This window comes from Protopterus annectens, chromosome 10.part0, assembly GCF_019279795.1.
Source record: "Protopterus annectens isolate FY-2018-M chromosome 10.part0, PAN1.0, whole genome shotgun sequence".
NCBI lineage: Eukaryota > Metazoa > Chordata > Ceratodontiformes > Protopteridae > Protopterus > Protopterus annectens.
In genome coordinates, this window is record NC_056744.1 from 1,628,466,733 (window position 1) to 1,628,492,787 (window position 26,055).

Here is a 26,055-nt window from a genome sequence, read left to right on the forward strand (position 1 = left end):
CCGAGGCGTCCATGGTTAACACTTGGCTGGCTGGAGGCAGACTGAAGGCTTTCCCTTTGTTGTGAAGACATGCCATGGTCCACCAATGGAATTCCTTTTTTAGGCAAGGCAAGACAGCAATCTGTGTGTCTAGACTGTGGCAATGCTGGGACCATACACTTTTTAGGTACCATTGTATTTTTCTCATATGTAGTCTTGCATTTGGTATGAGAAGGATGCAGGAGTCCATGTAACCCAAAGCCTGCAGGAATTTCCTTGCAGATAGCCGAGTTATTGACGCCAAGGTTTTGAAAGTTGAAGCCAGCTGCAGTTGTTTTTCGGATGTCAGGAATGCCATCCGGGTTGTTGTGTTTAGAAGAGCACCCAGAAAAGTTATCGGTTGTGTGGGTGTCAAATTTGACTTTATGTTCACAGTGAATCCCAGGTACTTGAGTAGATTTTGAACAAATTCCAGGTGCTGGAGTAAGACATCCTTGCTGTCTACTTGAATAAGGCAGTCGTCCAGATAAGGGTAAATTTGAATTCCCTTGAGTCTGCAATAAGCCACTACTGGTGCCAGGCACTTGGTAAAGACCCTGGGCGCAGTAGACAAGCCAAAGGGCAGAGCAGAGAATTGGTAATGTTTCGAGCCGGCCTTGAATCTGAGGTATTTTCTGCACTCCTGTCTGATAGGGATGTGTAGGTAAGCCTCCTTTAAATCCAATGTCACCATCCATGCATTTTTGCTCAACATTGGCAGGAGCTGCTGCACAGTAAGCATCCTGAACTTTGGTATCTCCAGGAAGGTGTTTAAGACTGAGAGATCCAGGATGGGTCTCCATGAATTTTGCTTTCTGGGAACTAGGAAGAGCCTTGAGTAAAAGCCTTGCCCCGTCTCTGATTGTGGAACCAGTTCTATGGCCCTCACAGCCATGAGGGATCCCACCTGGTTTAATGCCTCTGCCCACTGATGTTTTGGTAGGTCTGGCCATCCGTTTGGTCTTGGCAAGGTATGAAAGTAGAATTTGTAACCTCTTGAAACTACATCCAGAACCCACTTGTCTTGGGTTATGCAAGTCCAATTTTGTTGAAAAAGAGTTTTCCTCCTAGAGGGACTTCCAGGAGAGAAGTTCCTGGAGCCATGCAGGGGGAGTCATTGAGCCTGTTTTCTATAAGATTGAGGTCTGCCCTCTCCACCCCTGGGGGTGGAAGCACTCCACTGTCTAGATCTGTAAAAGGTCTGTGCTTGGGTCCTCCCTCTGGAGCGCCTATATCTACCCCTCTGAGGCCTGTCCGAGCTGGGAAAGGACCAATTTTTAGTTGGCCAATTTCTGCTAAATCTTGAGGCCTGAACTTGTAAGAAATCCTTAACCGTTTGCATGGATTTTGCCTTATCCTCCATTTTCTTTATCACCTCTTCAGCCTTAGACTCAAACAAAACATTATGCTGAAAAGGAGCATCCAGTAGCTTTGCTTTCACTTGATCAGGTAAGTTTTGCTCCTTTAACCAAGCATGCCTTCTAATGACTGTGCAGAGGCAGCCGCCCTGCAGGAAGCCTCCAAGGCATCAAAACCACAGTGTAAACCATGCTTCCCCACTTGTTCAGTTGCATGCATCAAATCGTGTAATTCCTTATTATCTGCACATGCAGAAATGGTACCTAGCTTTTGTTTCATAACAGACAGTAGAAATTGCTGGTATTTTAGCATATAAAATTGACAATTTAAAGCCCTAATAGATAAAGTAGCAGAAGTGCACACTTTTTTGCCCCATCTCTCCAAAGCTCTAGAATCCTTATCTGTCTGAATAGGGTTTTTAGCAGAGGCGGCCTTAACCCTCCCCCCCCTTTAGGACCCTGAGAAATGCTTTCTGGATCAGCAGTAGGATTTTTGTAAAGGAACTAGTGTGAGTCAGGGACCCTGTAATATCTGTCGGGCTTAGCAGGGGCTGGAGGAAAGGAGTCAGGAGTTAAATTAGCCTCAGAAAAGGCATCATCCACAATATCCAAAATAGGGGGAATAGCCAGGGGTCTATGTTGGGGAAGACGAAGGAAATCCCTAAGTCTTCTCTTAGATTGCGAGTGCTCCTGTCCTTCCCAGTGAAAATGTTCCCTCATGGCATGTAAAGTTTCCCCAAAAGAAAAATCCTCAGGGGGAGAAGCTGATGGAATGGATTTCCTCACCATCAGAATCCTCATAAGGAGGGAGATACTGAAGAAATAGATGCCTGATCAGAAGATTCATAATCCAATTCTTGCCTTGGCCTTTTGTCTGGAGGGGGATGTGAACCCCTAATTATGGTTAGCAAGTCCTCCGCCATTTTAAGTAGCTGTTTCTGAGATTTGGGTCCCGGATCAGAAGAGGCCTGGGCTGGTGTCTTACATTTAGAAGGAGTCATTGCCTTTGTCTTTGGCTTTGCCTTTATCAGAAGCTATGTAGGCCTGAAAACCCCCTAGGAAGCCGGTACCTGCACAGCAGCTCCGGACCCATCCGAGGGAGCATTGTCCGAAGGTCCTGCAACTGGAGTATTCAAAGGCCTAGTTGGCTCCTCGTGGGAGTCCGTTTCGGCAATCGGTTCTGAAATGGCCAACGACAGGGGCTGCGACAGCACCTCACTGACGACGGCCAAACCTGTAGCTGGCTCTGCTTGTAAAACGTAGTCTGATTTGGACCTCGGAGGCCTGTCCTTATCCTTGCGTCGTTTGTGAACTCCGGTAGTCGGAAGCGTGTCCGATGACATTTTATAATTAAATCGCCTGCCAAAGTAGTGAAAAGCAAAATCGTACCTCTGCTCAATCGTACGTTGGTTAAATCGAGAACAAAACCGACAACTAGCTACGTCGTGGTCAGGGCCTACACAAGGAATACAGTAAGAATAGAAATCCTTATGAGGTATTTGCTTCCCACAAGAAATGCAATTATTAACTTTTTCTGACATCGGACTGGAGCAAGAAAAAAGTTTCCTCAACGGGGTACTTAGCTTTGAGAAGAAGTAAGTCTTCGGACTGAAGCACGAAAAAATATCAGGAGTCAGCCGACCGGCACTTGCGAACTGCTTTCACTGCACGGCAAGAAAGACTGGAGAACATGGCGTCAGCTGGCAGCTTTGTACTCCTAGCACTCGGACGTCAGGGAGCATGACTGAACAGCCGACGCCGGACCCAGACTTTAGGATTCTGGCCGACCGAGGACTGCCTGCCGGCAGGAAGAACCCTACAGTGATGACTGCAACAGTGAAAGATGATGAACATCAGCAGTTTCTACTTAAGGGGCTATTAATGAGATGTACCTTGATCTCCTCTTTTAAGAACTGCAACATTAGCCAGGCATGTCTTCTTACAATACAGACAGTAGTCAAGGCTCTAGATGCTGCATATACAGCATCACGACCACACTTAATGGAATGTTTGGTCATCTGATTACCCATATGAGTGAGCTCCAACTGTTTATCCCTCAAGCTCTGGGTCTGACGCGACAACTTTTTGGTCCATATGGCCAAAGTCAGGCAGAAGGAATTTAGTCATACCAGTTTGACAGTTTACAGCCTGAAGGAAAAGGTTACTGAAGAGTAAACATTCTTGCCAAACCTATCCAGGGCTCTGCCTTCCTTACCATTAAGTAAGGAGTTAAGTGCAGGGACCATCTTGCACTCTTCCACCTAAGGGTCCACAGACACCAATGCAGGATCAAGCCAGTGTGGGTTTTATAAAGGGGGTTGTGATGGTCTTGCACCCTCTGGAATCTGTTTGGCTTTTTGGGGCAGGGAGCTTGGAATGAAGGGACCGGGATGCAACTAAAAGAGCTTCCCCTAGGGCATCCAAGACAGTGAGTAGAGCCACACACTTGGGAACTACAATTTCCAAGAACTCAACATAACTGTAGTACCAGAAGCCTGTCTTCCTACCCAGTTAGAAAATTCCTTCATTCAGGTTAATGCTTCCCCCAAATGATACTTTCTCAGTGGAGTAGTAAGATGAAAAGGTACCTTCAGCAATACAATCCTAGACAAGGAGAAAGAAAATCTGAAAGGAGTAATTCAGCTTCTTCCTGGTCAGTCTCTCTCCTAACAGAGAAGGAAAGTGGTCCTGGCAGTTCCTGGTCTGGTTGTGTGGCCTGCAGGGAACTGAGCAGGACTTTGGTTAGTTTAAACCAGTCCCCACAGCCTACCAGTGAGGACATGAAGTGGGAGAACCCACCTATAAACGTTTTAGGAGTTTGGCAAGGGACTGGAAGGGGAGAAATATGATTGTTTTCTCAGACTTTTTAAGGGGGGCCTCCACTCAGACTTAGGACCTGATCTGGCATACCACATCTCATGCTGAAACACTCAATTTCTTCCCCGATAAAACTCTGGGGATGCCACCCTCTGCTTCAGAAGCGATTACCATGAATTTCTCTTCGTTCCCTTTTATGCCAGACATATAGGAAAGGCCCCCGCATACCGTGACATGATGACCTCCAAAGGGGCATCAGTGGACTGGGGGGAAAACAGCCAGTTGTGGGGAAAGGGCTGCAAATGCAGCCACACCTAGGATTGTTCAGGTGCATCTCCTGTTAATCTCTGGTCAATTTGTCCCTCTGATTCATCTTGTCCTTAAGGTCGAAGAAGGCATACTGTTCTGTTGACAATATGGCTGAGCTTGCTAAGGTCTGAATGTGTCTGCAGTTGTGCTATAAGCCAAGAGTAAGCAGTAATCTAATACTTCTAAGAGTTTTGGGCATGAATCCTAGCACACACAAACAGCTGGTTCTCTGTAAAGGATATGTCTACCACACTCACATTTGTTCTTTTTACTGCTATGCATAAAAAAAATTTGCTCCAAGAAAACCAACAATACAGCCAAAAGCATTCACCCAATGCGGGGGGGGAGGGGGTGACAATCAATGCCCAATGGGGTTACTTCTCTGACCAAGCTTTAAAAAAGTTTAAATGAATTTTAATGCAACATACAGAAGATTCAAAGATGAAAACTAGTTACAATTTATACCCCTGGGACATGTAAAAACTACAACACAGTTAACATACAATGTGACATGATTTGCTATTTAACTCTCTCAAATGATTTTTTTTCAAGCAGTTCTGCTATCTAGTAATTGAGTAGGTGGGGTGATGGAATTTTGATTGAAGGATTTCATGCACAAACTGGATCGCTTTTACTACACTGACATTTCCAGTCCTGCTGTTATACCCACAGAAAGGAAAATAAAAACAATATTAAAAAAAAAGATGACAAGCAATTACACCCAATAGCAAGACTGTTCAAAGCCCGAGATCAACCTCCTGAAAATGTATACAATGATGAACACTTCTAAGAAAAATACCTCATTTGACTGTTTGCCACTGTAAGACATCTTCTTGATAGCAACCACTTCGTTGTTTCGTACATCTCTGGCCTAGAAGAGGAGAAAGATGTAATTAAAAGTGGGATTGGCCAAAGAAAACAGACAGAATTCTATCAGAATGCATCTGTACAACTTTTCAGCACATCAGGTGAGCTAACAAAATTCACTTGAGAGTGCATTACACTTTATCTGCTTAATACTGTAGCACACACTTAAGTACCATACTACATTACAGAATATAGTACAGTTGTGTACACTTACCATAAATGTAGATGTTTGAGTGTATTCACTGTTGCAATCATTACATTTGGGTAATCCTGCTGGCAGGTTGCCCTCAGCCGGCCTGAATTCCAAAGTCTTGGGTCCTGCGTTGGCTGCTATCGCCCCTTCCCTAATGTCAGGTCATCAGGGGTATAAAAGCAGCACTGTGGTTCATAGGTAGGTACTAGGCCTGGCTTTCGCCACCCAAGAAAATTATTTTCCTGTGCCCCTGTCGAGCAGAGCCACAGAAGTGATCCCCGGGGTGAATTTCCCATTTCCCATCCAATCATCAAGATTTCTCTTGAAGAGTGCTAATGAGGAGCTCTGTTTGACATAGATAGGTAGTCTGTTCCAGAGTATGGGAAGTCTCTGGGACAGGAACCTATCCCTCCAGCATGTTCTGTTTATTGTGGTGACAAGGTTAAGGTCCCTAGAGCGTGTAGCTCGGAGGAATTGGGATTTCTTTAAGTGTAGCATGTCCAACAGCTCTGGGTTTGACATAGCTTTGTATGTTAGGTAGAGATAGCCCCTGAGTAGGCGATATGCGATGGAGTAAAGCTGTAGTTTGAGACGGTCTACATAGTGCATCTGCTTGAGGCCAGTAATCCTCTTTGTGAGGTATTTCTGTGGTCTTTCCAGTTGTTGTAGAGGTCTTGTGAGGTACATACCAAAAGGGGCGTTGTATTCTATAATGGGTCTAATGAGTGATGAGTATAGGGGAAAAATGACCTCTTTTTCTGGATGAGATGAGCCACGTAGAAGGATTTCCTGACCACTGTGGCGATGTGATTATCAAAGGATAGACTACTATCCACCTGTGTCCCAAGGTCTCATCACATATTCGGCATTAAGTAGACTACCAGCTATGTGGTAGTTCATGGGTACAGAGTTTGTACCAAAGGGGAGGACAATACAATTTTTGGCATTGAGCTTCAGGCCATGGCTTTGACACCAGGTATCTGTCTCTGAGGCCCTTTTGTAGTTTGTCCACATCATTAGGAGTTTCAATTATGGCTCCTAGTTTGCAGTCATCTGCAAACTTTGTTAGCCAAAGACCTTCTGTGTTGGCCTGCACTTCAGAGAAGTAGATACCAAACATGAGAGGACCCAGGACTGAACCCTGTGGTACTCCACTTGTCACTGGTCTGATGTCAAACTTGGAATCCGCTACTTTCACAGTGTGGGTTCTGTCCGTGAGCCAGATGGCAACCCATCTTGTAACATAGGGATTTATACCTAGTTTAGTGAGCTTATCTATAATTCCAGAGTGGAGGATGGTGTCGAAAGCCTTGGCGAAATCTAGATAAGCTGTGTGAACCATTTTACCCTCATCTATGGCTTTGGTGACTGCTTCAAAGAAGTCAATCAGGTTTAGGAGACATGATCTGCCTTTTACAAATCCAAACTTGAGTAGGGTCCAGAGTTTGGAGATTACCAATGTCTTTGTTTATGAGTTCCACGATGATACGTTCCATGGCCTTGCAGACCAGGCTCGTCAGGCTAACGGGGCGGTAGTTCCCCCTTTGTGGAGTGGGATAACTGTCACGGTGCGCCATTCAGTGGGTACAAAGCCTGAGGTGAGGCTATGATTGAACATGGTACTTAGGTAGGGTGCCAGTTCATTCTGTAGTTCGTGTAGAACGCAGCCTGGGATATTGTCAGGTCCCATGGATGCTGTGTTCTTGGCTTTGGGGAGTGTGTTTTTTACCTGTGCAGCCGTGATTATAGGAACTTTGCATTCTTCCGGTATAGAGAATGGCCCTCTAGGGGGTGAGAGGGGGGTAAAGTTAGCACTGAACCTATCTGCTAGGATGTTGTCAATATCAGTTGGTTCTGTATATTTAGTGCCATTATGCTGCAACTCAGAGCAGATCTGAGTGTTCCCATTTAGATTCCTGACATAGCTATAGAATGCTTTGTGGTTGTCTTTAGAGTCAGTGGCAATTTTGTTTTCGTAACTAGCTTTGGAGGATTTTATGAGGGATCTCAGCTTCTTACTGAGGTTGACCAGGGAGTTCCTCCAGTCATGGGATTTTACTCTTTTTTGCAACGGTTTCTTTCTTCTGTTGTAGAGTTTGTTTATGGCAGAGGACCACCAGATTGGCTTCCTTTCTTTGGAGGATAACATCTTGGTTCTATTAGGGATAGCATGATCCATGCACTCGTGTAAGTGCTTATAAAGTGCATTTGTGTAGGATTCGGCAGTCATACCTCTATTGTCCATCTGCATGAGTGTCATGAAGTTTGCCACTTCTGTCTTAAGAAGTGTGAAGTTGGCTATTGAGAAGTTTTTTACGATGGTTTCCCTAATTGGGGCTGGGATGTGGATGTCTAGGCTGATTAGCTTGTGGTCGGATCTGACCAACGAGGAAAGGACCTCTGGTGTGGAACACCGGTTTCCCATGTTGGTAACGACCAGGTCTAGGATAATGCTGCCCCTGGTGGGGGTGTGAATAAGTTGATCCAAGGCATTGGAATTTATGAATTCTAGAAAATGTTGAGCAAAAGAGTTGGTACATGAGTAGTTTTCCCAGTTAATGGTGGGGTAGTTGAAATCGCCCATTATTAGGGTGTTGGGTTGTACTCTAATACTTTCCAGTGCATCAAGAAATGAGGAGTGTGAATCCTGGGGCATGGTGAGGGGGTCTGTAGCAAGCTACAATTTGGATTGCGGTCTTGCCCAGAGTTAGTTGCACTTGGATAATCTCGGATGCATTATGCTGTGCAACTAGCCTGGAGGTGTGGATATCCTTAATGAATATGGACACGCCTCCGCCTTTAGTGCTTCTTTCTGGGTTAGGTGGCCGAAAGGTGTGGTATGAATTGAAGCCTGGTAATGCAGGGGTGCTCTCTGGAGCTTTGAACCAGGTCTCTGTCACTGCACAGATGTCAATGTTCTCCATTTTAAGGAGTGCCTCGAGTGAGTGCATTTTGAGGTTTAGACTTCTAGCATTGAGTAGCATTACCCTCAGATTTTGCTTGCTTGTACCTGTTATGGTGGTGAATTTGTCATTTGAACCTTGCCTAAAAAAGGCACTATAAGGGTGGCAAGAGCCTTAGCCAGTATCTGGAATCCTAAGGGCGACAGGTGCAGGCCATCTCTGGCAAAGCATCGTGGACTGTCGATCATGCTGTCCCAGGCAGACAAATACTGGATCCCCTTAGAATGACACCAGAAGCTTAGTCAACTGTTGAAGTCAATCATTTTGTCCTTGTACTGTAATGATATTCTGGGTGATGGCAGGATGCTACTCAGGGTTAGGGTCATACCTGCCTGGGATACAAGATCGGAGCGCTCTTCCATATCTCTTTTCATGTAGTCCAGGGAGGTACATCTCAGGTCATTCACAACATGGATAATGACAGTGTCATATTTGTACTTATTGTGGAGTGACCTGAGTGCATGCGTTATGTGGTGGATCCTGGCACCTGACAGGCAGCTGACAGTATATGTATAGTTACCTTCATGGTGGGTAACCTGGACTGCAACAGTGAATACACTCAAACATCTACATTTATGGTAAGTGTACACAACTGTACTATGTTCTTTGTGTTTCACTGTTGCAGTCATTACATTTGGGTAGAGTCCCAAAGCTATGGTTGGGAGGCTGGAGCTAAACAGCATTAGGAGCGGCTATGAGGCCCTGCAGAACTGCAGTGGCAAAGCCTGCCCTGGATTTAGAGTAGAGTGGCAGATGACAGTGCTTTGTAAAGGTGTGCACTGAACTCCAAGTAGCAGTCTCTAAAATATCTTTGGATGGTACTCCCCTCAGAAAGGCTGCTGAAGTGGCTGCAGCTCTGGTTGAATGTGGCCTAATGCCCTTAGGCACTGGCTTGTCATGGTGTAAATAGCAGAAACAAATGCAGTGACCTATCCACTTTGAAATAGTCTGCTTTGAGATGGCCTTTCCTTGTGATCCTGCAGCATATGCCACTAGTAATTGCTCTGTCTTCCTGAAAACATTGGTTCTGTCCAAGTAGAATCTAAGCTGTCTGTGTACGTCCAAAGAATGCAGAATTCTCTCCTCCTTGCTCTGTGGGTTTGGATAAAAAGTTGGCAGATGAATAGTTTGGTTAAGAGCCACACTGGACATCACCTTAGGCATAAATGTTGGGTTTGTCCTCAGAGAGACCCTGTCTGGATAGAAAATGATAAAAGGTTCCACAGCCATGAGTGCCTGTAGCTCTTAAACTCGTCTTGCAGAAGTTATTGCTAGAAGCAGAGCTGTTTTCCAAGAGAAATACTTTATAACAGCAGTAGCAACTGGCTCAATAGGAGGCAGGGTGAGTTTTTCCAAGACATAGTTGAGGTCTCATGCCGGTATTGGTGATCTCCTTGGAGGCCTTAAATTTTTGGCTCCTCTGATGTACTGCTTTAATAAAGGATGAGAAAAGATTGGTGGCTCTGTAATGTAATGAGCCGAAATGGCAGAGGCATGAATTTTAATTGATGAAAAAGATAGGCCTTTTTTCCAGCATCTCAGTTAAGTATTGCAAAATCTGAGGAATATTTGGTACAGCTGTACGAGTTCCTTGTGCCTGGTTCCAAGCACAAAATCTTTTCCATTTTCCAGCATAAGATTTCCTAGTACTAGGCCTTCTGACTTCCAAAATGACATCCATCACAGCTTTACTGAGAGGTGTAGTTTGTATGACTACATTATCCGCCATGCTGCCAGGTTTAAAGTGCTGAGTTGGCGGTGCAGGATCCGATTGTTTTGCTGGGACAGTAGATGAGGTATTTGAGGTAAGGTCCAAGCTGGACATTGAGACAAGTTCATCAGGATTGGATACCAGTACTGGCGGGGCCAGTCTGGGGCAATTGGTATCATCTTTGGCTTTTCTCATCTGACCTTTAGGAGTACCTTGGGGAGGAGATGCAGTGGAGGAAAGGCATATACTGATAGGTTTTTCCAGCTGAAAGATAGGGCATCCACTTTCAATGCTGGTCTGTGACAAGTCTTTGTGCAGAACCTTTTTAGTTGGTTGTTGTCAGGGGAAGCAAATAGATCTATATCAGGGCATCCCCAATTCCTTGTTATGCTGAAGACTTGTGGATCCAGCTGCCACTCGTGGGGATCCATGAGGTTTCTGCTTAGTTGGTCTGCCAGAGTGTTTTCCTTTCCTGGCAGGAATTGTGCCTGCAGATGTACTTGGTAAGTCAATGCTGTGCCCCACAAAGCCATGGTTAGTCTGCAAAGGCAGTAAGAATGTGCGCTCCCCTGCTTGTTTATATACCACATGACTGTGGTGTTGTCTGTCTATCAGTAGTTGTCCCGGATGAAGCTGGTCCTTGAAGGCTGCCAGGGCATTTTGAACAGCTAGCATCTCTTTTTGATTGATATGCAGATGCATTTGGTTTGAGGACCATGTGCCCTGAATGCATCTTCCTGTCATGTGGGCCCCCCAGGCATAATGTGATGCATCCGTGGTTAGTGTCTGCCTGGCTGGGGGTAGTGAGAATGGGTGTCCCTTGTTCTGGTGACAAGCCTTCGGCCACCATGGAAACTCCTGTTGCAGGCAGGGAATGAAAGTAATCATAGTTTCCAGGCTGTGGCAATGTTGAGTCCAAACACTTTTCAGGTACCACTGAAGTTTCCTCATATGCAGTCTTGCATATGGTATTAGTAGGATGCAGGATGCCATGAAGCCCAAAGCCTGCAGAATTTTTCTTGCAGATAACTGGGCCTTTGTTGCCAACATTTTGAAATAGATAGTTAGTTGCCTTTGTTTGTCTGGTGTGAGATAAGCCATCGGGGCAGTTTTTAAGCTTGCACCCAGGAATATTATCTCTTGAGAGGGTACTAGTTTTGGATTTCTTTTCATTGACTGCGTACCCTAGGCATGTTAGAAGTCTCTTCACAAACGCCAGATGCTGCAGAAGAATGTCCTTGTTCTCTGCTTGAATTAGACAGTCGTCCAAGTATGGATAGATTTGTATTCCTCTTTGTCTGCAGAATGCAATTACTGGTGCCAGGCACTTTGTAAAGACCCTGGGTGCAGTAGATAAGCCAAAGGGCAGTGCAGAGAATTGGTAATACATTGAGCCAGCCTTGAATCTGAGGTATCTTCTGCATGATTGTCTGATAGGGACTTGCAGGTATGCCTCTTTTAGGTCTAAAGTCACAAGCCAAGCATTCTTGCCCAGCATGGGCAGAAGCTGCTGCAAAGTCAACATTTTGAATTTTGGTATATCCAGGAATGTGTTCAGAATAGACAGGTCCAGTATTGGTCTCCAGGTCTTGTCCTTTCTGGGTACCAGGAACAGTCTTGAGTAAAATCCTTGTCCCTGCTCTTGCTCTGGTACTTGTTGAATGACCCCCATGTCCATGAGGGATGAGACTTGTTTTTGCACCTCTGCCCACTGATTTTTTGGCAGATCTGGCCAGCTGTTTGCCTTTGGCAGGGTATGGTAATGGAACTTGTAGCCTTGTGACACTATATTTAGAACCCACTTGTCCTGGGTTATAATGTGCCAATTTTGAGAAAAAAGTGCTAATTTCCCCCCTAAGGGTGCTGTAGGGAGATAAGTGCTTGGTGCAGGCAGGTGGAAGTCATTGGGACTGTTTCCTGTATGGTTGTGATTTGTCTTCTCTAACTTTGGAGGTCGAAGCATCCCACTGCTTTGACCTGTATGAACCTTGCACCTGGGATCTGTCTGACACAGGAAAGGACCAATTCTTTGTAGGTCAGTGTCTACTAAACCTAGGTGGCGGTACTTGTAAAAATTATTTGACTGTTTGCATAGATTTAGCTTTGTCCTTCATTTTCTTTAACACCTCTTCTGCCTTAACCCCAAACAAAGAATCATGCTGTAGAGGTGCATCTAATAATTTAACTTTGACATGATCAGGCAGATTTTGTTCCTTTAACAAAACATGCCTCCTAATTACAGAACCCGTAACTACTGCCCTGCAGGAGGCCTCCAAAGAATCGAAACCACATTGTAAAGTATGTTTTCCAACTTGTTCAGCTGCATGTAATAAATCCTGCATTTCCTTGTTTTCTGCACATTCAGAGTTTAACAACATTTTCTGTTTAAGCAATGCCATGACGTGTTGCTAATAGCTCTTGCCACCCCTATAGTGCCTTTTTTAGGCAAACTCCAAAGGACAAAACCACCACCGTAACAGGTACAAGCATGCAAAATCTGAAGGTAATGCTACTCAATGCTAGAAGTCTAAACCTCAAAATGCACTCTCTCGAGGCACTCCTAAAAATGGAGAACATCAATATCTGTGCAGTAACTGAGACCTGGTTCAAGGCTCCAGAGAGCACCCCTGCAATACCAGGCTACAACTCTTACCACACTTTTCGGCCACCAAACCAGGACCGAAACACTAAAGGTGGAGGAGTGTCAATATTCACCAAGGATATTCACACCACCAGGCTAGTTGGCCAACACAATGTGTCTGAAATTCTCCAAGTGCAACTAACACTAGGTAAGACTGCAATCCAAATTGTAGCTTGCTACAGATCCCCCACCATACCCCAAGATTCTTACTACACCTTTTTAAACATACTGGAAAATACTAAGATAGAACCAAACACCCTAATACTGGGTGATTTTAACTGCCCTGCCATTAACTGGGAAAACTACTCATGTCCCAACACCTTTGCTAATGGTTCTTGGAATTCATAAATTCCAATGCCCTGGATCAACTAATCCATAGTCCCACCAGGGGCTCCAATATCCTAGACCTGGTCATTACCAACATGGCAAATCAATGCTCCATACCTATGGTCACCCCCTCGTTAGTCAGGTCTGACCATAAGCTAATCACCCTTAACATCCACATCCCACCCCACCCCCAGTAAAGAAGCCACCATAAAAAACTTCTCCAAAGCCAACTTCATGCTACTCAAGTCAGAAGTGACAAACTTCATGACACCCATGCAGACGGGAACTGAAAGTTCAACTGCTGAATCCTACACTAAGGCACTGTACGAGCACATCCACTCATGCATGAATCATGCCATCCCAAATAGAACCAAAATGCTCTCATCCAAAAAAAGGAAGCCAATCTGGTGGTCCCCTGCCATAAACAAACTCTACAACAAATGGAAGAAACTTTTGCAGAAAAGAGGAAAATCCCAGGATGCAAAAAAACTCCCTTACTAGCCTCAGTAAGAAACTGAGATGCCTCAAAATCCTCCAAAGCTAGTTATGAAAATAAAATTGCCAAAGATTCCAAAGACAACCACAAAGCATTCTATAACTATGTCAAGAATCTAAATGGCAATGCTCAGATCTGCTCTGAGCTAAAACAGAATGGCAATAAATATACTGATCCAAAGGAAATTGCCAATATCCTGGCAGAACGATTCAGTGCCAACTTCACCCCCCTCTCACCCCCTAAATGGCCCATCTCAATACCGGAAGATTGCCAAATTCCAGTAATAACGGCCACACAGGTACAAAATGCACACTCTAAAGCCAAGAATACAGCATCCATGGGACCAGATGACATCCCGGGCTGTGTACTACATGAACTACAACATGAACTGGCACCTCACCTAAGTGTCATGTTTAATCATAGCCTCACCTCAGGTTTCGTGCCCACTGAGTGGCGCAGAGCTACAGTTATCCCAATCCACAAGGGAGGATCCACCTTGGATCCCGGAAACTACCGTCCCATCAGTCTGACAAGCCTTATCTGCAAGGCCATGGAGCGTATTATCATGGAACTTATAAACAAACACATTGGCAACCTTCAAACACTGGACCCCACCCAGTTTGGGTTTGTGAAGGGCCGATCTTGTCTCCTGAACCTGATTGACTTCTTTGAATCAGTCTCCAGAGCCATGGACAAGGGTAAGGTGGTCCACACAGTCTATCTAGACCTTGCCAAGGCCTTTGACACCATCCCCCACTCTGGAATCATAGATAAACTTACTAAGTTGGGTATTAATCCCTATGTCACCCAATGGGTTGCTAAATGGCTTACTGACAGAACCCACACTGTAAAAGTAGCCGACTCCAAATCCAGCTCCAGACAAGTGACAAGTGGAGTACCTCAGGGTTCAGTCCTGGGGCGCTCTTGTTTGGCATCTACTTCTCTGAAGTACAGGTCAACACTAAGGGACTCTGGCTAACAAAGTTTGCAGATGACTGCAAACTGGGAGCCATTATTGAATCCCCAAATTATGTGGATACTCTACAAAAGGGCCTTACAGAAACAGATGCTTGGTGCCAGAGCCATGGGCTCAAGCTCAATGCCAAGAAATGTATTGTTATCCCCTTTGGGAAAAAACATGTATCCATGAATTACCATATAGGTGGCAGTACACTGAACACAGAAAGTGTGATAAGAGACTTAGGGACACAGGTGGACAGTCGTCTTACCTTCAATAACATCACCACAACAGTCAGGAAATCCTTCTATGTGGCACACCTCATCACGAAGGGCTTTTCATCCAGAAAAAAGGAGGTCATTGTCCCACTGTACTCATCCCTCATTAGACCCATTATAGAATACAACGCCCCATTTGGTATGTACCTCTCAAGACATCTGCAACAACTGGAAAGGCCTCAGAAATACCTCACTAAAAGAATCACAGGCCTAAAGCAGATGCCCTACGCTGACCGCCTTAAAAAACTCCAGCTATACTCTGTCGCATATCGTCTACTCAGAGGCGATCTCTGCTTAACATACAAGGCCATGTCAAACCCAGAGCTGTTGGACATGCTACACTTAAAGAAATCCCAATCCCTCAGAGCTACACGCTCCAGGGAATCTAAACCTAGTCATCACAATAAACAAAACATGCTGGAGGGATAGGTTCCTGACCCAGAGACTCTCCAGACTCTGGAATAGATTGCCCATACATGTCAAGCAGAGTGCCTCTTTGGACCTCTTCAAGAGGAACCTTGACGTATGGATGGGAGAAAGGAAATTCACCCCAGGGATCACGTCAGTCGCCCTGCTGGACAGGGGTCCAGGAAAGTAAATAGTGTGGGAATTAATAGCCAGGGAATTGTTATGGCTAGGCTTGTATAGGCCCTAGGGCTGATAGCCTAGTACCAACCTATGAACCTATGAAACTGACAGTTTAAGGTCCTTATAGCCAAGGTAGCAAATGTTTAAACCTTTTTTCCCCATCTATCCAGTGCCCTAGAATCCCTGTCAGAGGGGGTAACGTTTTTTGCAGCGGAAGCCTTCATTTCTTTGGGACCCTGTGAAATAGTTTCTCGGTCTGCAGCAGGGTTTTTAAAAAGGAATTTATGAGAGTCAGGAACCCTGTAATATGTCTGGCTTAGCAAGAGCTGGAGGTAAGGAGTCAGGGGTCAGACTATATTCTGAAAACACATCATCTACAATGTCTAACACAGGTGGAATGGCTAGAGACATGTGTTGAATTAGTAAAAGGAAATCTCTGAGCCTTTTTTTTAGATTCTGAAAAATCTTGGCTCTCCCAGTGGAAATGCTCCCTCATGGTATGCAAGTTTTCCCCAAAAAATAGTCCTCTGGAGGAGAAGCTGAAGGTATAGATTCTTCAGCATCAGAATCCTCATAGGGGGGGAAGAGAATATTCCTGATCAGAAGAGGAATCAGAAGAAATAGAAACCTGATCTGAAGATTCATAGTCAGTCTCTTGCCTAGGCCTCTTATCAGGAGGGGGATGGGAACCCCTGATCAAGGTAATCAAGTCTTCGGCCATTTTGAGCATCTGTTTTTTGGGCATAGAGGCCTGTCCACGTGGCTCTTGAGTTTGTTTCTTTGCTTTAGAAGGTGCTTTAGTCTTTGCCTTTGAAGCTGAAGTCAGTTTAATGTAAAGATGTTTAGGTCTAAATACACCCTCAGAAGCCGGTGCCTGCTCAGCGGCTCTGGACCCATCTGAGGGAATAGTGTCGAGGCTGCAATACCTTGAGTTCCCAGCAGCATAGCAGACTCCACGTGGGAGTCGGTAGCAGCCTGCGACTCTAAAGTAGCAGGCGTCAGGGGCTGCAAAAGCACCTCACTGAGAACCGGCGACTGGCTTAGAAGCTTCGTCGTCAGTTTTGGACCATGGTTGTTTATCGTTCTCTTTTTCTTTGCGTTTTTTGTGAACTCCAGTAGTCAGATGGCTATCAGACGACATTTCTGGATAATTACACTAGCGTCCAAAATAGTTTAAAGCAAAATCATACAGACGCTTAATAGTGTGTTGGTTAAATCTAGCACAAAAATGACAACCAGAAACTTTGTGATCAGGGCCTAGGCAAGGAATACAGTAAGAATGAAAGTCCTTATGAGGTATTTAATTCCCACAAGAAATACAATTATTAACTTTTTCTGACATCGGTCTGGAGCAAGAAAAAAGTTTCCCCAACGGGGTACTTAGCTTTATTGAAGACTTCGGGTCTGAAACTCGAACACGAAAATCTCAGGAGTCTGCCAACTGGCACTTGCGAACTGCTTCTGCTTCGGGCACAGTGCGGCAAGAAAGACTGAAGAAAATGGCGTTGGCTGCTTCTTTTATACCCCTGACGTCAGGGAAGGGGCGACAGCAGCAGACGCAGGACCCAAGACTTTGGAATTCAGGCCGGCTGAGGGCAACCTGCCAGCAGGATTACCCAAATGTAATGACTGCAACAGTGAAACACGAAGAACATCCACTTACAACTGAATATTAATTTGCTGCACTGATTCTCTTCCTCACTGTAGTTTAAAGTATGAACAATAACAACTGTTTTAGCTCTACACCTACATTTGGCAACTCTGTCTAGACAGCTCGCCATCACACCTTGCTACATGCTAACACTGAAAATCTGAACGAAAGCTCATGAAAAGTAGGCACATTGGGCTAATAATCTGGGCATCTAATTAGCTTAAAGTTTACATAACCAATAGCCTAACTCCTCTAATTCACTACCTGATTGTAGAGTACCAAAAAGTTGAAACAGAAATGCTGAAGTGACACAGAAAATTAAAATAATAATTTTAGTAAAATTTGATAACCAACTAGTAAAAAGTAAATCAGTATAAAAATAAAATCAATAATTTTTACAAAAAAAAAAAATAAAATCAAAACTGTATCACAGGTCTCACTCTCAGAATTAACACAGGCATGCACGCAGAAGCAAACTGTGAAGCATCACCATGTCTAATAAAAGTATACTGCTGTTTTAAACAGCGGCATAAACAAACAGGTGTGTATTTGCCAAATGTGTGAGACATCACCAGCATTAGCAGTAAAATGGTGTACAATACTAAAGCTATTAAAAAAAAAATCATGTTTAACAAAAAACACTGCTCTGTGAAACAGCATAAAAAATAACATGTCTGTACTGCACATTTTAAATAAATTCCCAAAACTACTAATGATATTAAATTTGTGTTCCTGTGAATGATGTTGTTGCAACTATTTGCAGTCTACAGCCAATTTCTCTCAGTTTTATTTAAAAAAATGAACTAATCTTTTTTTTTCCTTTGCAGCAGCAATTCAGACACATGTTGGTAAGTGATAAGTTAGAATAAATGCCAACACAATCTACTAAAAACTCCCATTTCTGCCAATGCACCGACATTTTTCTCAGTTTATTTAGGAAAAATCAAACCAACCTATTTTTTCTATGCATCAGCACTTCAAACATAGGCTCCTTCACTTTCCACAAAATAAACTGTGTTCCAATAAGAAATCTGTAAATTTGTTTCACTCAGTACAATGTCACCCACCACAGCGCAGCCAATCGAAAATGTCAGCTGAAATTGCATCACAACAGCCTCCTTTATGGTGATGCTTTTCCAGGAACCAAAAAAGGACCAAGGATTACATACACTGAAATGCTTGTGCTTTCTCCGATTTCTTAAGTAATATGTTGTGTCTTTCTGCTTTTCCCGGTTAGGGGTCGCCACAGCAGAACTCTGGTCCGCTAATGATTGGCAGTAGATTTTTACGTGCCGAGTTGCCAGCTCAGACGCACAACCTTCAACGAAGGTACGCCCATTCACGCATGTCTCCACACAGAAGACGCTCTAGCTGAGAATCGAACAGGACGTCTTACTGTGAGGTGACAACGTTACCGCAGCACAACCACCGCAGACCACCGCAGTGATTTCTTAAAGTAATATATATTGTTTAAATCAATATTCAGGCAGACTTAATTTACAGCACTGTATGCTGTTTTTAAATCAGGAAAATGGACAACCAATTGGAAATTTGTGCATGCTGCTTTTATGAGGTAATAAATCAGAAAAGAAAAGTGTACAGCTGATGTACAGCTGAGAGGTATGTTCACCACTGCATTTCATTTCAGTCCTCTTTCTTTAATCACACTAGAAAATAAATAAATAAATAAAAACACAGGAAGACCCAGGCAAGCCAGATTCTACACGGTTTGATATCTTCAACTTCTGAAAGAAGTCCAAGGGGTATGCACAAATAACCCCCTAAAGAACACACAAGTCTTCCAACTCCAAGGCATCTTAATGCCTTCTGCCTTTACTACTACCTAATCTAATCAATCCCACGAAAGTCTGTAACTAGTCCTTTTTTAAGGCTGCAATAAGTGTAGCCTCCTGGCTAAGAAATGAGCAAAAAATAAATAAATAAATAAATGCTGACTGGCGTATATAAAACATACACATCAACACCTGAAAATCACCAAATAGCCATTTAAAAAATACCAAATAGCCAAAGGGAACTGCTACACACCATTAACGTGAAGACATCTGGTGCATTTAAAAATGAAATGGAAATACAACAAAGAAATTATAAATTAATGACCCCCTCTGTCACAATTTAAACCTCCATAATATCTCAGCGAATATATTCACCAGAAAGTCAAGGAACTTAATGTAAGACTACATGCTTCAGTAAGATTATTTAAAACTAACAGGGTTGTCTGTTCATTGATATGACAAGAGCATATGGAACAGTAAATTACAATGTGCTCCTTCACAAACTTAAATTCAATTTTGGCCCAAATACAATAAGATGATTTTAAAAGTCACCTCAAAAACTGAATAATCCCAAGAAAGCATTTGACAGAGTAAACTGGGAGTTTATAAGCAGGTCAATGGAAGCAGTTGCATTCCCTGATAAAAATGAAAAGGTTGACTAAGAGGATATATGAGGGAACAGAGGCGAAAATTAAAAGTGGGTGGATTCCTCTCAAATAATTTGTTTCAGCAGAGGAAGCAGGTAGGGTTGCCCTCTTTTTCCCCTTTGTTATTTGCATTAGATTTAGAACCACTGGCGAAGAAAATAAAGGACTTAAAAATTTAAGGATATATGTTGTATGGTAGTCGAGAAAAGCTGGCTCTATTTATCCATATTTATGGGGACATGATAAAATGAAGTACTTAAAAGTAAGGATTAAAAAGGACTGTGGTGTGGCAGCTATATGTGGGAAGAGAATGAAAAAAAGATAATACAAAAAAAGAGAAACTAGAAGCTCTGTTATATGGATATAGACAGAAAGATACAACCAGTTAAAATGTTTTTAGTCCTTTTAGTTTTATAGGGGTCAGGCATATTTTTATCAGAAAGACAAGAAGTTGCGGATAGCAATTAATAAAGAGCTGAAGGATTTTACCTGGGGGGGGGGGAAGACAGCAAGAGTCAAATGAGATAGGAAGATTCTTCCAAAAGAACAAGGCGGTTTAGGATTACCTTCTTTGAAAGGGTATCTCACAGCTACATAGTTAAGGCTCCTATACATAGCACAAGCAGAAACCTATAATTCAAAGTGGAAAGGGATGATGATGAAATGGGGGGAAGATCAGGAAACAAGGTGAGGACTGGGATTTTGGATGCAGATCCTTATGGAAAACAATAACCAAAGAGTATACTATTATTCATAAAGTAGCAAAAAGTATTCCAAGAAAAAAGCCAACACAGGAATGGAGAAAGATTCTGCCAATAGGGATGACTGCAATTAGGGATACGGACAATAGGCAAAAGGGGGCTGGAATCTCCTGGAGAAAACTGCCAAAAGAACCAAGGTACTGGGAGCAAATCATTAGGAGAGGGAGATAATAGAATAGGAAGAAGCCAAGAATTTCATTGGACTGCAGACAGCGGCAGAGTATAGGCAAAGAGAAAGAAATAGGGTGATCCTAAGCAGAAGACCAGCACTGGTAGATTGTTTTAGTAGAATCTAGAACATAAGCTGCTGTTAAAGTATAGAGCATATAAAATACTGCACGAAAAAGTACAGTTGTGTACACTTACCATAAATGTAGATGTTCGAGTGTATTCACTGTTGCAGTCATCACACTTGGGTTATCTGTCTGCAGACACAGCCCTCAGTCGGCCCGAATACCAGAGTCTTAGGATTTCTGCGTCGGATGCTGTCGCCTCTTCCATGACGTCAGGGGTATAACACAGGCAGCCGATGCCATTACATCAGTTTTTCTTGCCCCAAATGTCAGGAGTCCCCCAAATAAGAAGCTAGTATATGGTGGGAAACACCACCAGAAAAAAGTAAATACCACTGCCATTAAAAATGGCCATAGAGAGGAGAGGTAGAAAAGATAGAGAAAACCAGGGGACTGGAGGGAGGGAAACCAGGAATACAACAGTGAATACACTCAAATATCTATATTTATGGTAAGTGTACACAACTGTACTATGTTCTTAGTGTTTCACTGCTGCAGTCATCACACTTGGGTTGATTCCCAAAGCTGAGAAAGGGTGGCGGCAGTCAAGAATTGTTAGGGTTGGCTAGCAGGCCTTGTAAGACTGCTGTAGCAAACATAGCTCTGGATTTAGAAAAAACAGGTAAGTGGTAATGTTTGGTGAAGGTGTGTACAGAACACCAGGTTGCAGCTTCCAAATGTCTCTGGTAAAGACTCCCCCTGCAAAATGCTGTAGCGGTGGAAGTAGCCCTAGTGTAATGTGTTCTGATCCGCTGTGGGGTATGATTCCATGGTGTTTGCAGCAGAAATGGATGCAGTGTGCTATCCATTTGGAAATGGTTTGCTTTGAAATAGCCCTGCCCTCTGCCCCTGTAGCAAAGCTGACTAGCAGCTGGTCAGATTTTCTGAAAGGTTTAGTCCTGTCAAGGTAGAACCTGAGCTATCTGTGCACATCCAAGAAGCGTAGGATCCTTTCCCCTTTATTCTGAGGATTACGGAAAAATGTTGACAAATGGATGGATTGGTTTCGAGCTACACTGGAAACCACCTTAAGCATAAAGGATGGTTAGTCCTGAGGGAAACCCTGTCAGCATGGAAAATAATGAAGAGTTCCCACAGCCATTAGTGCCTGTAATGAAGAGTTCCCACAGCCATTAGTGCCTGTAACTCAGACACTCTCCTTGCTGAAGTTATGGCTAAAAGTAAGGCTGTTTTCCAAGAGAGGAATTTTAACTCTGCTGAAGCAGCAGGTTCAAAAGGGGGAAGCGTGAGCTTTTCCAGTATAAAGTTAAGGTCTCAGGCAGGGGTGGGTGCTCTCCTAGGGGGCCTTAAGTTGTTAGCCCCTCTCAGGAACTGTTTGATGAGAGGGGAGAAAACAGAGGTGGCTCAGTATTATAATGAGCTGAGATGGCAGAGGTAAGAATCTTAATGGAGGAGAAGGATAGGCCTTCTGTGGAGTAGCTCTGCTAGCTAATCCAGGATTTGAGATAAGGAGGGCACTGCTGTGTCCTTTCCTTGAGACTGATTCCAAGAACAATATCTTTTCCACTTTTTAGCATGGGATTTCCTAGTACAAGGCCTTCTGTCCTCAAGAATGACGTCCAGCACCTGTTTGCTGAGGGTTGCTGGTGGTGTATTCAGGGGATAAGTCAGGTTTGCAAGGTTTAGGGCTTGCAACTGTGGATGCAAAATCTGTCCCTCCAGCTGTGACAACAGGGTAGGGGTCTGGTGAAGGTGCCAGGGTGGCACTGTTGTCAGACTGCATAAGACTGGGTACCAGTGCTGGCATGGCCAGTCTGGGGCAATAAGAATTGCCCTTGGCTTGCCCTGTTTGATCTTGAGTAGTACTTTTGAGAGGAGGGGCAGAGGGAGGAAAGGCATAAATTGAGAGGTTTTCCCATTGGAAGAATAGGGCATCCACCTTCCAAGGCCCTGCTGTGAGGGTTCCTGGTGCAAAATTTGCTCAACTGGTTGTTCTCGGGTTAGGCAAAGAGGTCCACCTCCGGTTTCCCCCACCTCTGCATTAGAAGGTTGAAGGTGCTGGGCTCCAATGTCCACTCGTATGGGTCTAGGAGATTTCTGCTCAAGTCTGCCAGTGAATTTTGTTTGCCTGTCAGGAGCTGAGATTCTAGATGCACTTGGTTGCTCAAGGCTGTGTTCCACAGGGCCATGGCTAACCTGCAGAGCTGGTAAGAATGGGTTCCCCCCTGCTTGTTTATCTACCACATAACTGTGGTGTTATCTGCTTTTATCAGCAGCTGTCCTTGAAGGATTAGGCATTTGAAGGCTGTCAGAGCATTCTGTACAGCTAGCATCTGTTTTTGACTGATGTGCAGGAGAATTTGGCCTGGGATCCACTTGCCCTGAATGCATTTGGCTGCCATGTGAGCCCCCCATTAATAGTCTGATGTGTCTATTGTCAGGGTTTGGGCGGCGAGGGTTTGAGTGAAAGGCAGTCCCCTTGCTGTGGTTGCATGCTTCTGCCCACCAAAGGAACTCTGCCCTTAGACAAGGTATGATAGGTATGGTGGTTTCCAGGTCCTGAGAATGTTGGCACCAAAGACGTTTTAAGTATCATTGAAGTTTTCTCATAAGCAGTCTTGCATATGGAATTAGCAGAATACATGACGCCATGAACCCTAGGGCTTGCAGTATTTTCCTTGCAGATAGCTGGGTTTTGGTGGCCATTTGTTTGAAGTAGTTGGTCAAACAGACCTGTTTTTCTGGAGTGAGAAATGCCATCTGGGAGTTGTGTTCAAGCTTGCTCCCAGGAATACAATTGTTTACTGGGCACCAGTTGTGATTTAGGCTGGCTACCCCTAATTAGGGTGATAAGGTCTCCAGCCATTCTAAGCATTTGTTTTTGAGGCATGGGAGCTTTAGTATGCGCTTTGGTCATCGGTTTTCTAGGCGTATTGCATACTCTGGGCCTGAGAAACTCTGTAGTTTTAACTAAAAAAAGAAGTTGCCAGTTTAATGCGAATATCGGTAGAACGGAAATACACCCTCAGAAGCCAGTGCCTGCACAACGGCTCCGGACCCATCCAAGGTAGAGACATCTGCAGGTTCCACAGTCGAAGAAGCATCTCTCGGCATACCAGACTCCGAATGGGTCTCAGCAGAGGCCTGCGAATCTGTAGAAGCGGGCATCAGGGGCTGCAAAGGCACCTCACTGAGTACCGGTGGACTGGCAACTAGATTAACAGAAGCGTCATTGGCAGTTTTTGACCTATGCGGTCTATCTTTGTCTTTATCTTTTGCTTTTTCAGAAGATTGGTAGTCGGATGGCTTACCGAAGCCATTTCGGAATATGGAGAACGAGAGCGAAAGAATTCAGCGACAAAAATAGCCTGACGACGAATGGCTCGGGCGTTACACAAGGCACAAAACAGACAGCGAGGGACGTTGTGGTCTGGGCCTAAACAGGTGACGCAGTAAGAATGAAAATCACTGTGAGGTATTTGCTTTCCACAGGCAAAACTACTGTTAACTTTTTCTGACAACGGTTAGAGCAAGAAAAAAGAATCCCCAACAGGGTACTTAGCTTTAGAAGACTTCAGGTTTGAAACCAGATAAACAAAAATTTCAAGTAGCGGTCGACCGGCACTTGTAAACTGCTTCTGTTTTGGGCTCCTTCTCCGCAAGAAAGACTGATGTAATGGCGTTGGCTGCCTGTTTTATACCCCCGACAACATGACGTCATGGAAAAAGCAACAGCATCCAATGCAGAAATCCCAAGACTCTGGTATTCGGGCCGACTGAGGGCTACCTGCAGGCAGATAATTCAAGTGGGATGACTGCAACAGTGAAACACGAAGAACATCATCTATAAGAATCAGAGGAGGTTAGAAAGGACTGGGAAGAGAGACTGAAAAAGCAATTCAGAAACAGTGTGGTGATTATATATATATATATATACACACACACACACACACACAGACACACACAGGTCTCACAAATGTGCAACAACATCTACAAGATTTTGAATCTTTAATTTTTACCCCAAGCAGACCCCAAATTCTTCCTCCTCAGGTAGACAACAAATGTTGGAGGTGTGATGGGGAAGAAAGAAAATTGGGAGCATTGGTTCATATGACGTTACTAGGCTATTGGCCCAGAAGCCCTTATAAGCCTAGCCAAGAATTTCATACACATTCCCACAAAGTTAGCACCCATTTCCCCTATAGAACAGGGACACGTGAGTTCCCATAGGTATATTTTCTGTTTCTCATCCAGGTTCCTCAAAGAGGGCTTGTGCAGTACTCTGCTTGACATGGAGAGGGAGTCTGTTCCACAAATGCAGGAGTCTTCAGGACACAATCTATCACGCCAACAAGTTTTGCTAATGTCACAGACCAGGTCTGAGGCCTTGCATGAGGGTTGCGTGAGTGGAGTGTCACTAATGGATATGCAGCAACTCCATCCAGGCTGGGTGTGAGATGGCCTTGTGTGCCAGACACAGGTCAAATCTGAGCAATCTGTACAAGAATGGGTAGAGGGTCAGGGCTTTTAGCCTATCTGTATAGGATAGGGGGTTGAGACCCTGGATTTTCCTGGTCAGGAACCTCGGTGGTCTCTCCAGCTGCTGCACATGCTTGGCAAGGTATACGCCGAAGGGGGCATTGTACTCGATAATGGGTCTGATAAGGGAGGACTACAAAGATGTTATGACCTCCTTGCTCCTGGATGAAATACCCTTACCTATGAGGGGGGCCATGTAGAAAGCCTTCCGTACAATGGAGGAAACGTGGTGGTCAAAAGTCAGGTTGCTATCAACCTTGGTGCCCAAGTCCCTCACGACGGATTGCTTACTTAGTAGGTTATTAATTTGATGGTTAGCGGGGATGCCATTTTCCCCAAAGGGGATAATGTTGCATTTCTTGGCATTCAGTTTAAGGCCATGCTTCTGGCACCAGTCATTAGTCTGGGTAAGGCCATCTTGAAGGATGTTCACATCACTAGGGGAATTTAAAACAGCACCCAGCTTGCATTCATCTGCAAACCTGGTCAGCCGCAGACCACTGGTTTTGACTTGCATCGCAGAAAAGTATATACCAAAAACAGTAGAGGTCCCAAGACCGATTCTTAGAGTATGCTGCTCGTTACGGGTCTACTACTACAGGTGGTTTTCCCTTATTTTGACCAAGTGGGTTCCATCAGTGAGCCAGTTATCTACCAGTCTGGTAACATACAGGTTGATGCCTAGCTGGGAGATTTCATCTATTATGTCCAAGTGGGGAATAGTGCTGAAGGCTTTGGCTAGGTCAAGGTAGGCAATGTGCAGAGTCTTCCCCTCATCCATGGCTTTTGGTGACTGTTTTGAAGAAGTAGACCAAGTTTAACAGGCATAATCTCCTTTTGACAAAACCAAACTGTGTGGGGTCAAGCATTTGGAGGTTTCCAATGT

General features: G+C 44.2%; 1 protein-coding gene across 1 annotated transcript in view; it reads right to left on the bottom strand.

Moving 5' to 3' along the window:
- Positions 1-26,055, bottom strand: part of TAOK2 (TAO kinase 2) — a gene marked incomplete in the record, with an annotated part of 2,530,163 nt that overhangs the window by 2,166,415 nt on the left and 337,693 nt on the right. Inside the window, 1 exon segment of the mRNA XM_044086327.1 lies at positions 5,302-5,373. Coding sequence (XP_043942262.1) covers positions 5,302-5,373 — 72 coding nt within the window.